This window comes from Diaphorina citri, unplaced genomic scaffold (assembly GCF_000475195.1).
Source record: "Diaphorina citri unplaced genomic scaffold, Diaci psyllid genome assembly version 1.1 scaffold1163, whole genome shotgun sequence".
Lineage (NCBI taxonomy): Eukaryota > Metazoa > Arthropoda > Insecta > Hemiptera > Psyllidae > Diaphorina > Diaphorina citri.
In genome coordinates, this window is record NW_007378592.1 from 31953 (window position 1) to 45874 (window position 13922).

At 36.3% G+C, this 13922-nt stretch overlaps 1 protein-coding gene across 1 annotated transcript in view; it reads right to left on the reverse strand.

Annotated features, from left to right (window-relative positions):
* Window positions 1-13922, reverse strand: part of LOC103514529 (nuclear factor 1) — an 81993-nt gene that overhangs the window by 25265 nt on the left and 42806 nt on the right. Inside the window, exon 2 of the mRNA XM_008479424.3 lies at window positions 6411-6566. Coding sequence (XP_008477646.3) covers window positions 6411-6566 — 156 coding nt within the window. The remainder of the gene's footprint in view (window positions 1-6410; window positions 6567-13922) is intronic.

A 13922-nucleotide genomic window follows, 5' to 3' on the forward strand; every position in this document is an offset into this window, starting at 1 on the left:
CTCTGAGATATGATGATAGCATCTTGTTCTAAGTACTAATGTTGCTTTTCCTAGATTTAGGGATTAATTCCGGATTCATCCTAAACACGACAAATGTTTACAAATGTTTGCAGCTTCGAAAGCAATTAGAAAACACACCAGGACATCGAAAAATTCTCGCTTTTTTCCTCGGAAGTAAAAAGTGGACTAAAAACTTAGAAAAAAGGCTAAAAAAGCATAGGCTATCCACTGAGATAACAAAAGAGATAGAGAAAAAACAGGAACAGACTCAAAAAAGACCGACAGAGAAGAGCCGGGGAAAAAATGAATCAATATTTCATGTGATGTATTTTTGAATTGCATATTTGTCTGGCTTTTGTATTCCAAAGAAGCGGAAGGGGTTAAGATTTATCGGCTAGCATTGAGACAAACACGCTGCGAACTTGGTGCCAGCATTCCCCAACCCTCGAGAAATCTGAGTAGTCCCTTCCATATACAAAAGTATTTTAATTAGAATAATTATACAGATGAAGAATAATAATTCAAATAAGGTCACAGAGAAAAATACGCTTTTTTTTAGTTTTTTTTTTTATGTATTATTTTTTTAAAAGCACACTAAACTTTAGAGAGACCGAGAGAGGAGGAGAGAGCCAGGAGGAGATACTCTGATGTTTTTCCAGACGATGCTGATTTCATTAAATTTCAGCAATAACTTGTTAAAAAGTTATTAAAATTTTATCCATAATTAAAAACTCGATTTTTTTATGTTTTCAGGAGGACTCTCTCAGAGAAGATAGCCAAGTGTCTGAGTCCTGAAGATTTAACAGGATATCAGATTTGTAGTGTTTTATTTGAGGGATTAGCCCCCGGGAATTCTCAAAGAATGTAATGTAAAGGAAATAATTTCTATTTAGTGCAACGGACACATCCACTAATAAAAACTGCTTAAACCATAATGGCGGAATAGCAGAAGGAGCTAATTATTATTTCATTAACTTCTACGTATATGTATTAGAACTAAATACACAAGTATAAGTTTTTTTTCATTATAACCTCTTAATTAGCATAGGAAAAAGTAAAAACATTAGGCTTTTAGCTTATCTAAGTCCTTTTCGGAGACTCCGTTATGCAAGAATCTAATACGACAGTGAGAGAATTGGCCTATGTACCTACAAGTAAATGGTAATCGGTAATACCTACATACCTACCTCTTTCTCTCATAAGAGTATAAAATGTGGCATTTCAAATTGCATGGTCTACTTTGATTCAAAGACCTATCAGCCCTGCAGATATTTTACATGGAAGCAATGTGAAAATTTCAAACAACTGTCTCCTCAGTCAGTGAGTTTCATTTATCATTTAAATTACCTAGTTTGAAATTTTCTGCATGATTATTATGACAGTAATTTTTTGAAAAAAATGTTGCACAAAACAGACCATAATAATGTTTTTACAAAAACTGTGTCTTATCTAAATAAAAAGGCTATTAAAAACTAAAAATCCCTTCAATGAACAATGTTTTAACTCCATGGCAATTTAGTCTTGATATGAAAGGCAAACAACAATAACATATGATTTGTGCGTCTGTCTTAGTGCCTTCTAAAGTTTGTCTATGTTATAAGCCCTTTATTATGAGGAAATAATCTGGAGCAGGCTCTGATGTAGATATCTAGTTATTCCCTAGTTGTTTGTAGGATTGTAATAAAATTTTGCTTCACTAGACCCTGATATGAAGCGCTTTTACTCGTACACATTAGGAATTTCACTATATCGTACTTTATTTCGGCTGTAAAAGCAGTGAAAGTCAGACAGGTTATATCTTGATGAAATTTAAGGGTCATCAATGAACTCCACAGTCCACAGTCTATTTTGAATTTTGAGGCTTGAGAAAGCTCCTCCCCATCACAGTGTCAACGATATGTCCGGTGGGACTAAACAATAAGCTAAATATCAATATTAATTTATTATTAAACATAGAAATCATATATTGATTTATTAATTGCTTCTCCTCTAAAGAAGAGTCTATTCTTCTGTTTATAATCCATATTATTTATTATGTAAAGACTACTTAAGCCATAAAAAGTGTAGAAGGTAAGAGAAGTAGATGAGAAAGACGGGCACATTTCCAGTCTATTATTTCCAAGTACTTTTGAAAACCAGTTGTTCTGGTAACAATGTATATTATTTTAAGTAAATGTATTTTCTTATTGTTAGCTCAGCATAAGCCCATAAAAACCAAGTCTAAACAAATGTTAATTGTAACAAAAAGTAATAAAAACTACATTTAGAAAATATATTTACTTTTAAGCACATTTTTAATCTAGTACCTAATATTTGTGTAGACTTGGTTTTATTTTCAAAGTCATCGCAGTAAGTACCGTGTTCGACTTAAACTACGGGTAACCTTTAAAACTTCCAAGTTGGTGATTCTCATTTGTCAAGTTTGCTATTCTGCCTTTGTCCTTTTGTTAATTCACACTCGAATGAACTCGAATCATTAAAGAGTAGCCTCCTTGGCTGAGTGGGTATCACACTATGCTTGTACTTGGGAGATCCCAGGTTTAAGTCCCAGTAGTACAATTACCAAGTCATTGGATTCATAACCGAAGGAATTGCAGTTCGAATTCCAGCGGAGACAAAATAATTAAGTCAGAGGAAGACCATATGTAAGATCAAGCTCAAACAGTTAAATTTCTTCTTTAGATGTACGTATCTAATTATTTGCATTCAATTGTCGAAGAAATCGATCGTAATCATCCAAGCCTGAAGTTCGTCTCGGACCGAGTTCAATTCCGCGCCTGAGGTTTGAATCACTCGAAGGAGGCTGCCGCAACATATACACTATTTATTTATGCACATAGCTCATTACTCTTTATGCAAGGACAAGTTATACACTATACACCCACTGTGTCTGATTGTACATAGTGATCTTCTCAATTAAGCTCTCATTGAAACTCGAAACAGGGTGGTCGGGTGAGAAGGAGTTGAAGAAGGTTCAAGTTTTAGAGAAAGAAGAGCGAACTCGAGGAAAGGTAGAAGTTCTGATCCAAGGAAAGGGTCAAGTTTTAGAGAAAGAAGAGCGAACTCGAGGAAAGGTAGAAGTTCTGATCCAAGGAAAGGTTCAAGTTTTAGAGAAAGAAGAGCGAACTCGAGGAAAGGTAGAAGTTCTGATCCAAGGAAAGGGTCAAGTTTTAGAGAAAGAAGAGCGAACTCGAGGAAAGGTAGAAGTTCTGATCCAAGGAAAGGGTCAAGTTTTAGAGAAAAAAATCAGATCCAAGGAAAGCTATTAGAGAAAGAGGTTCACACTTCGAAGAAAGTTTCAAGGGAAAGAAATTCGGACCCAAGGGAAGATTTCAATCCAAGGAAAGGGTCAAATTTTTAAAGAAAAAAAAAAGTTCAGACCCGAGGAAAAAAAGGGGTTCAGGTCCAAGGAAAGATTCAAGTTTTAAGAATTTCAGATCCAAAGGAAAGAGTACCAAGGTGTGGCGGATTTATAAGAATATCGAAAGAGAAGCACATGATGCACTTAGCAAAGCTGAGATACCGATACCCACATAAATTGTGAAGAGGCTCTTCGATTCACCACAATTTTATTCGTGATTGATAATTATTCGGATTTCTTTCCCAAGTATCCAACGATTCTGACTTCACTTCTAAGTTCTTCTAAAGTTCTAGCGAGCTAGGTATCCTTGACACCGGGGTACCTAGTCAAACAAGAGGAAATATAAATAGATTTTGCTAGTTAAGCAGAATGATACACTCGTGTGTGTATGAGTAGACCATAGATTTTATGACGAATCGAATGCTCGAATGCTGTTTTCTATCGAAGTTTGTTTGCTAACACCCAGTCCATATGGTTAGTATTTTCTTTGAAACGAGCATACAACGTCGGAAAACAGCTGTAGGTAAACTGGTGGTATGGACCTAGAATTTGTATTCTGATTTCTGGTAAGCTTTGAGGAGGTTAGGATAGGTACAGAATGTTAGGTAGGTATACTGATTGAAGTAGTAGTGGAATTTTTCGTAATAATCAAGCTTTACCTTTTATTACAATCATAGTTATTACCTAGCTGCCTGCTACCTATTCTGTCTGTATTTTTTTTCTTTCTATACAGAAAAAAAAAACTTCCAACTCTTTGACTGGTAACACAGTACCCTAACGATCTGAATGTGTTTGAAAATCAGGTGCACTGTCCCTTGATGTATAGCAGATTTGAGGGCTACATTAGTGAGTGCACTTGGAAACTGCACGTCAGGTCTCATGGAGGTACAGTACCAAGTGAAACATATTTATGATGTTTCTCTGAGCATACTCAATAACTGTCCGTAAAATAGATAAAACAGGAATTTATAGTCATTAAAAAAAGAAGCTTAACGTAATTTCTAGACTGCAGGAGGGCATTTCATTCCTTTAACACATTATCATTTGGAGACGGAAAAAGTTGAAGATTTTCAATTCCTAACATCAAGTCTTCATGCTGATTATTTACATATCATAGACATGATATCAGATTCACTTTCTCCGAAGCTTGGATAAAAGTTAAGTAATGATTTGGAATCTGAAATCTAAAAGTGAACTTGCAATGCTCAGGAATAAGAGTGTGAGGGAAAACCTGATGTCACCATCGAGGCAATATGATATCTGCATTTTCTACTGTGATCTTGAAATTGATGTGAAATGGGGTAAAACCTTTTTCATTGAACACAATGAAGAGGAGTATAAGATTGAGTCTGACTTGAAGTTTGACTTTTAGAAAAAAATCATTCAGAACTTTTCGGGGACTAGGCCCCTAAAGTCTAAAGTACTATGTCCTCCAGCTACGCCCCACCCAAGGGAGAAGATAGTCACTAACACAAGAAGAATATTACTAAAACCCAACATGACTCGCTTCTCACTTCGGACGCATGAAATCTAAACTCTATCTAAAGTTATGATTGCAAAATGTATTATGCAGAACCAAATAAGCTTCTTAGAAAGTGCAATCATTTTAAGATCGCGAAGTAAAAACATGTGGCAGATAAATAAAGATTAAAATGTGTTTGTCCGTTCAAGGAAGAACTGGCCAGAGGTTCAACGGTTTTAACCTCGAAGTATTGGATTAATAAAATGCAGATTAAAAGAAAAGATTAAGATCAGCCATGGGATAGATAAGGAATAGATGTACGAGTTATCTGAGACTCAATGACGGACACCTCGGTGAACCTTGCTAACAACTCTTGAGACACTGTGACTAGCCAAACCTTTACGAGGTAGTTGTGTGTTACGTTTTTAACACCAAGTTCAAGTTTTAGTTTTTCGAAACCTCCGTAAGTCCCTATCTTATATTATAAGAACAAGAACTCATTCACATTTCACACACTGATCGCTCTATCTCCAGAACCACAACACCTAGAAAGCTGAAATTTGGTAGGAATATTCCTTTTATGGTCTAGGTGTGCAATAAGAAAGGATTTTGCGAAAATCTAAACCGATCCTGAGATATGATCAATTTTTGATCGCTAAAATAACCATAAGAAATACACAGAGTGCAGAGACTGAGGGAGAGAAAACTTTTCCTCGCTCGCCTAATATTGAGTTTCGTTTATGTTTTTAGTTTGATAAAAATACAAGTTCGGCCATGCCTTTTCCACAAGTTTGGCCATGCCTCGGGATGAACTAGCGGGATTCCGGAGCGAAGCGACGGAATTCAGCTAGTAGTCAATAAGGATTCACATCAGCCTCACTAGCTTAAAGTCAATAAACATTAATCAGTTCAGATAGGTCCTAAGTTGTAGAAAAAGTCTATAAACCTTTTTAAAAAATATCATCCTCTATCTTAAACCGTTTACTAGATGGCTTTCAATCTGCCCACACTGGAACAGGTACATTGAAAGATAGGTATTCACGAAAATAATTCTCTCGAACAAGGTGGGGAAGTATTCTGAACTGAAAGAGATGTGATATCACGATCCGTACAATATATAATAATTATCTGGTATACCTACCTATTCAGAGAAAAATTATAGTTATTAAAGCGTCCATACATCTAATTATATAATCCTCTATAGCCGCAGTCGATGAATTAAGTTCTTTGCAACAAGAAATCATTTAACATTAACTTGGAGGCGTGAATATTTGCACAAAAGTATAGGTAGGTATTGTTTAACTTTGCACTTTTATTACCGGTAGGTAAATGTTTGCTTAAAGTTATTGAAACTTTAAATTTAACCTTTTCACGCCGCCTGAGTCTTTTTCAACGCCCGCATTTCAGGTGCTTTTTTTATTGCATCTAACCAGGAAGGCAAGTAGAAATTTGAAAAGTCTAGTTTCTAAGGAACTTGTCCTTTTTATTGTGGGTCCAAGTAATTGCATCCCTCTTTTTTTTCCATTAGGCGCTTTAACAATGTTTCCTTCTTTAGATTTAAAATAAGTTGACAGTAACCAAACTTACCATTAACTCTTCTTTACAGCGTCTTTCTTCTTCTAACGACATACGTTTTTCGTGTTTCTTAAAATATTTTCGTTTAGCAGCCTGAAGATTGAACCATGTATAGGAAAAGGACTTTACATGTGGCAAGAGTGCCTCGATGAAGGGATGAAATTCATCCTGAAACAGAAAATATAAGATAGAAACGTGTTAATAAGAGCAATACCATTAGATATGATTGATCAAATAAGCATGCAAAAAGAGTCAGCACTTTAGACTTGAGAGTTAAAAAGTGTTGACAGGATTCTATCACGCGTACTGCAAACACGAACACAATTAATAACACTGCAATCATAGAAGTAGCTATCATCTTACAGCAGATCATGTACAATGCGATGAGTAACACGAAATAAAAACGAGAAAATAATCCAAAACCAAAGAATGTTTTCCAACAAGAAGAATGTTTGAAAAAATTTCATTCATCAGTTCCCAAAAGAGAAAAAAAATCACACCAGACAGTGTACATAATAAAATTCACAACTCTCAGCACTAAAAAATTATAACGGAGGCCACTACACCACACAAGCAGCCAAGTAAACATATAGTAAATCATGAAACAAATTAGGAGAAATGATGTGAGTAAAAATGACATTGTAAATAATTTTGTAAAAAAAAAAAAAAAAAAAAAAAAAAGTTTTTACAAGCTGTTTTCCCCTGTCAAATTCAGCAGGGTAAAATATCTCCGAGGGTAAGTCTAGAAAGATATCTATTTTTGTTGATCCGGTCGCAAAGTCACAATCAAAATAAAGGGTCTATTCTACTCTCAATCAACATAAAGGGACTATTCTATTCCGTGCGGACGTTACCTACATGCGAGAGTGGTAATTATATTGGTCATAACGTGTACCATGATTATAGGGATTGTACCAATACACCATTCAGACTGGTTCAGTCAATGATGTAGTTAGTGGTTACAGCTCATGAGTCCGAGGATCTTTTCGTGTCAAAGGATTTGTTTCTCATAGCAAAAATAAAGCTCCGGTTTCTTTTTTCGACATTCGTCTAATTCTTACCATAAAAGCCCTACAAGAGCTACTTCTAATATAGAAATAGGATGTATATCCATCCCCAACATGCCAGAAGCATGTGGAGGTGTCAACAAAAAGCAATTCGGAGAACCAACCGCGCTTGAATCCGCCCAGAACCGAGAACTCCGGAGAAGGCTGGTACATCGAGGTTTTGGGCCCTTACAGCCTGTCAGAACCCGGCAGTAAGCAAGCAAGTAACCGCGCTTGAGTATTTCCTCATAGACAGGGTGATTTTGAATCAAACTTAAGGCGATTTTTTTCAGGTCCTACGGCAACACTGGATACCACTTTCAGAATGGTTTCGGTTGTTACATTTGAGTCACGAGTGAGGAAGAGAGTTGGAAGTATTTTTTACTATTTTATTCCCTTCACAACACACTTTGAAGTAACTTGCAAACTTGGGTGTAATTAATAAAGCTAGACTTTTAGCCTTAGATAACCTTAAGATAAATAGAAATATATCTACTGGTAGGTACTGCTATAAAATAGATAAACAGTAATGCTCGTTCTCTAATCAGGTGGTGAAAAACACTATCACCTGAACTGCTCTTATTCTGCATAAGGCAGAAAAAAAGGTGTAAAAAAATACGTGTTTCTCAACACTTTACACTTATCTCACGTTTCTCAAACTCTACATGGTTAATGGTTATGTATGTACTTATACCTAGGTAAATTTAGAATACTTACTGATTTACCTAATTAGTAAGTAGGTAATGTTTCTAGCTTAAATATATGATTTTATTTCTCAGTGCATAAGTACCAGCATTGGATTTTATTTATTCATCTACTCCACTTTCATGCTTTTTGAGTCACGAGTAAGGAAGAGAGTTGGAAGCATTTTTACTATTTTATTCCCTTCACAACACACTTTAAAGTAACTTACAAACTTGGGTGTAATTAATAAAGCTAGACTTTAGCCTTAGATAACCTTAAGATAAATAGTAATATATCTACTGGTACTCCTATAAAATAGGTAAACAGTAATGCTCGTTCTCTGATCAGGTGGTGAAAAACACTATCGCCTGAACTGCTCTTATTCTGCATAAGGCAGAAAAAAAGGTGTAAAAAAAATACGTGTTTCTCAACACTTTACACTTATCTCACGTTTCTCAAACTCTACATGGTTAATGGTTATGTATGTACTTATACCTATTAACCAAAAGTTTCGTGTCGCATCCTTGTCACATTTGACAGCTACATACCAAATTTCAAGTCTCTAGCTCTTACCTCTCACTCAGATTCCGAGCATGATAAGCAAGGTTAATTTAATTAATGTTCTCGTTAATTGTTCACAGGATACGTTGACATTTCAAACGTGTTGTAAACTACCTGTTTTTGATCAGAACTTGGTTTCGTTCTTGCGTTCTTTTAGAAGTATATCATCATTAATAATCCATTTGTTACTGATACTGAATTACTGACCTACCACATCTACGAGTCTCGCAATAAAACAGCATGGACAAGCATTGTGTAGATAGGGCGCGGTTGTCGGATAGACATTCCCTGCCACCCAACCTTTGACCTTCGACGTCAATCAATCTCTGATCCATATTTGACGGTTGAGTGCAGCATTGAAACGCTGTGGCTTTAACACTCGCTCTTATGTTTTGTTTATTACAACTCCCACTTACAGACGTAAGTGAAAAATTTGGCATGATTTTCTTTTAACCCAATAAAACGTGGTGCTTCTCGCTCACAAATAGAAATAGAAAGTAAAGTGTATAAGTTTCCCATGCGTGTTCAATTTGCAATTGTTAAATTTAGGTACTTTTAGAATAAAAACTTTCATTTCAGACGAAAAGAGGTCTCTCCTTGGGACTAACTGTCCCAGACATGACACAAACGTAATTGAAAGAAAGTAAAAACTGCCTCTTTGGTTTACTTACAGTTGAAACCTTTACAGAGTAATACAGCTCTCAAAATTCCCTTGATCTCATAGTAAAATTTTATCCTAATCCAGAAATTCTAAACCTATCATCAACCTATCTTGTAAAAGAGAAATACTCAAGTTATCTTTTAAAGAGGCCCCCAAAGGGTACCTCACACGTCCCCAAAGTTACAGAAGGGTTACTTTCTCCCCTGTTTATTCTCTACGCTCCAATTTTCTCCCATCCTAAACAAACTGTTAGATAACGTCATCTGACGGGAATACAAAAACGAGGCCAATAAATGAACGCGGAGCTAAATTTTATACAAAATACTCAAGTTGTCTTTTAAAGAGGCCCCCAAAGGGTACCTCACACGTCCCCAAAGTTACAGAAGGGTTACTTTCTCCCCTGTTTATTTTCTACGCTCCAATTTTTTCCCATCCTAAACAAACTGTTAGATAACGTCATCTGACGGGAATACAAAAACGAGGCCAATAAATGAACGCGGAGCTAAATTTTATACTATGCATCACATTGGCGAGTAGGAGGAAATGGAGGATAGAGAGAGAGTATGATAAACAAAATTATTAAATAATTACGTAGATAGGTAGTAAAAAATATTAATAATAATGTAAATCGAGCGGATGACCTTATCAAACATTTAGATGGAATTCGTATTTGAGAAAGTTATTGTAATTTTAATCACCGGTCAGAGATGTATCTGGTCATTTTACTCCTTATTAAGGAAAGTCAGAAAGATGAACTCAGGAAAATTTATAAAGACGAAGGTACAATATGGTCCTTTGTAATAGCTTTTATATTCGTTCTGTCGGACTAATTTGATCCGATTGACCGACTAAGCAAATCCTTGACTTTCACCGTTAGATACCCAGTCTAGTCCTCATCCACTTTTTATTAGAAATTTAGACGGGCGGTAACTTGTGAAAATAGAATTTTATTTACGAGGCATTTCAAACTCGTTGGAATCTCCTCTGTTTTCCTCCATAAATCTACACTTTCCCTCAGAACAACTTTTCCTCCATAATTCGTCCTAGACAAATGATCCAGATTCAGATTCCTCGCGCCATAAAATATATTGACCATATTGGTTGACATATGTGCTTTTATGACCGACATAAATATCCATTCAATGGTAATTCATGGTGCCCTCGGTAATTGCAAACGCATGGTAGTAACGAGCTATGAAAAAACGAGAGCCATAAAAGGAACATTTACGGCTTTATACCAGACGACCTTATGATGCAACCTTCTGCATCCTGGGTGAGATGTACCTATATTATCCAAAGGGTATCTTTAATTAGGTCAATCGGACAAATGTCTAATATGTCCGTTTTTTCAGTTTGAGTGAGTCTTTTGTCTGTATTTGAAACAGGACTATAGTGACCAAGTTACTGGGAGTCCAACCAAATGGTATACCGACGTTGAGGTCTAGAGGAGAAAGAGAAGGGTCATTTTTATTATTTCTCTCTCACCGGATGTGCAGCGTTGTTCACAATTTGTATTGAATTCACAACATCGTGATGATGATGGATCTAATGAGTAGAATTTACTCGGTCATGTCCGCTGAGGTCTAGAGGAGAAAGAGAAGGGTCATTTTTATTATTTCTCTCTCACCGGATGTGCAGCGTTGTACACAATTTGTATTGAATTCACAACATCGTGATGATGATGGATCTAATGAGTAGAATTTACTCGGTCATGTAAAAATACTAAAAAAAAAGAACATTAGGCGTGGAACAAAGTCATCCAGTGGTGCCCAAACTGTTCTGTGGAACCATCAGGACGTCAACTAGATAAAATAGCTTACGGTGGATTTCACCAATATTTTTTTTCAGCTTCTAGAAGGCCTGTTAAGCTAACAACCTGTTAAGTTCCATTTGATTTGTATAGGCTTAACAGGGCTGTTAAGCTAACAGGCTATTAGGAGCTAAAAAGAAGTTTGTTAGAACTCACCCTTAGAGTTTTGTCAACCACGATAGAATAGGGTTTCGTTCAAGTTCCACAATGTGTAGAATGAGTAGAATAACTGCTAGTAAGTTTTTGAGCTATTTGTTTGGCTCACGTCAAAATGTCAAAGAGCAATGCCAAAATTCATAGACACACCTTTCCTCAGACTAAAGTTCTGAATATTTTGCACAATAGGGTCTAGATAAGTATCTACAACTATTCAAGACAAAATCGTAGGAGGGAGTAACCGGGGAAGAAGTAGAGCACCGTGTTTGCCAGCTTCTAGAAGGCCTGTTAAGCTAACAACCTGTTAAGTTCCATTTGATTTGTATAGGCTTAACAGGGCTAGGGCTGTTAAGCTAACGGGCTATTAGGAGCTAAAAAGAAGTTTGATGGAACCCACCCTTAGAGTTTCGTCAACCACAATAGAATAGGGTTTCGTTCAAGTTCCAATTTGGTAAATTGAAGTACGTAGGTACACAATGTGTAGAATGAGTAGAATAACTGCTAGTAAGGTTTTCTACTTTATAATGAAAGAAGCAAAGAAGGAATGGGGTTTCTATTTTCGATCAAAGATTTTAATACTCATCGTGTATTAATTCTTCTTCGTTGCATTTTAATAGGAAACAAATTGTAAAGGTTCCCTTCCTTCCTCTCTTCGCTCCAGCTGTTTCCATATTTCAATTCTGTTATTGGTCCCAATTTCTTCCAAATCGAAAGAGGAATTCCTCAGGCCACGAAGACTTTCAATAATGCCAGAGTTTTCATCAATATACCTACTTCATTTGAGGTCTCACAGTTTTATGGTAAAGGGCGGGGAGCGGGAAGTAGAAAGTGGTGTGAAAGACATCTCCACCAAATTTAGTGGAGGTGTCAAACGCACCACCCAAGTAAACAAACTCGATTTCATTTACGTCGTACATTAGCGAAAGTATAAAATTTCACTTTTTCCGACCGTCTTGACATTTTCCAGCGTTGCCACTTGAAGATATTCCTTCTACATCGTTGCCAGATTGTTAGATTTGTACCCCTGGATTCCTTCTCCTCGTACTTTATCGCACCTCTAATTAAGCCAACAGTGATGTCATGTTAAATAGAAATAGAAAGTAAAGTGTATAAGTTTCCCCATCATGCGTGTTCAATTTGCAATTGTTAAATTTAGGTACTTTTAGAATAAAAACTGTTCATTTCAGACGAAAAGAGGTCTCTCCTTGGGACGGGAAGTAGAAAGTGGTGTGAAAGACATCTCCACCAAATTTAGTGGAGATGTCAAACGCACCACCCAAGTAAACAAACAAACTCGATTTCATTTACGTCGTACATTAGCGAAAGTATAAAATTTCACTTTTTTCGACCGTCTTGACATTTTCCAGTGTTGCCACTTGACGTTGCCAGATTGTTAGATTTGTACCCCTGGATTCCTTCTCCTCGTACTTTATCGCACCTCTAATTAAGCCAACAGTGATGTCATGTTGTATCACACTGGGCTGGACAGTTCTGGGTTTAATTCACTGAGAGGGTCGAAATTTTTTGGACTTCTGCTGATTTTGCGGTTCACTCCGTACTCAATTCAGTGGCCAATTTTTCTGTGAGTTTCTGTTATTCTCAAACAAGAGCTTTCTTTCCCTTATGAAGAATATACCGCGGTATAGTATTTGTATTGAAAGGAAGAGGATTCATGATTCAAGATTATATTATAAATAATTTCTTTGTTAAAGAAAGAAATAAAGAACTACGTGCAACTGGATTTGCGACCCTTCTATAAAATTATTACATTTTATGGTCTTATTTTATATTTTACAATGGAAGAAGTCTTACAGTTTTCTGCTTTATAATGAAAGAAGCAAAGAAGGAATGGGGTTTCTATTTTCGATCCAAGATTTTAATACTCATCGTGTATTAATTCTTCTTCGTTGCATTTTAATAGGAAACAAATTGTAAAGGTTCCCTTCCTTCCTCTCTTCGCTCCAGCTGTTTCCATATTTCAATTCTGTTGTTGGTCCCAATTTCTTCCAAATCGAAAGAGGAATTCCTCAGGTCACGAAGACTTTCAATAATGCCAGAGTTTTTATCAATATACCTGCTTCATTTGAGGTCTCACAGTTTTATGGTAAAGGGCGGGAAGTAGAAAGTGGTGTGAAAGACATCTCCACCAAATTTAGTGGAGATGTCAAACGCACCACCCAAGTAAACAAATTCGATATCATTTACGTCGTACATTAGGGAAAGTATAAAATTTCACTTTTTTCGACCGTCTTGACATTTTTCAGTGTTGCCACTTGACGTTGCCAGATTGTTAGATTTGTACCCCTGGATTCCTTCTCCTCGTACTTTATCGCACCTCTAATTAAGCCAACAGTGATGTCATGTTTAAATAAGCAGGAGCACCTCTACCTATTTAAAACAATAGATGTGCCCTACTACCTAGAGTTACTCTTATTAATTCAGCCTTGGCATTGTTTAGTCGAATTCCGAGACCAGTCATTAAGAGCTGTTCCTACACCCACGTCTATGATAAACTATACCCAGTAGGTAGCTCAGTATACTCTTATTAATTCAGCCTTGACATTGTTTAGTCGAATTCCGAGACCAGTCATTAAGAGCTGTTCCTA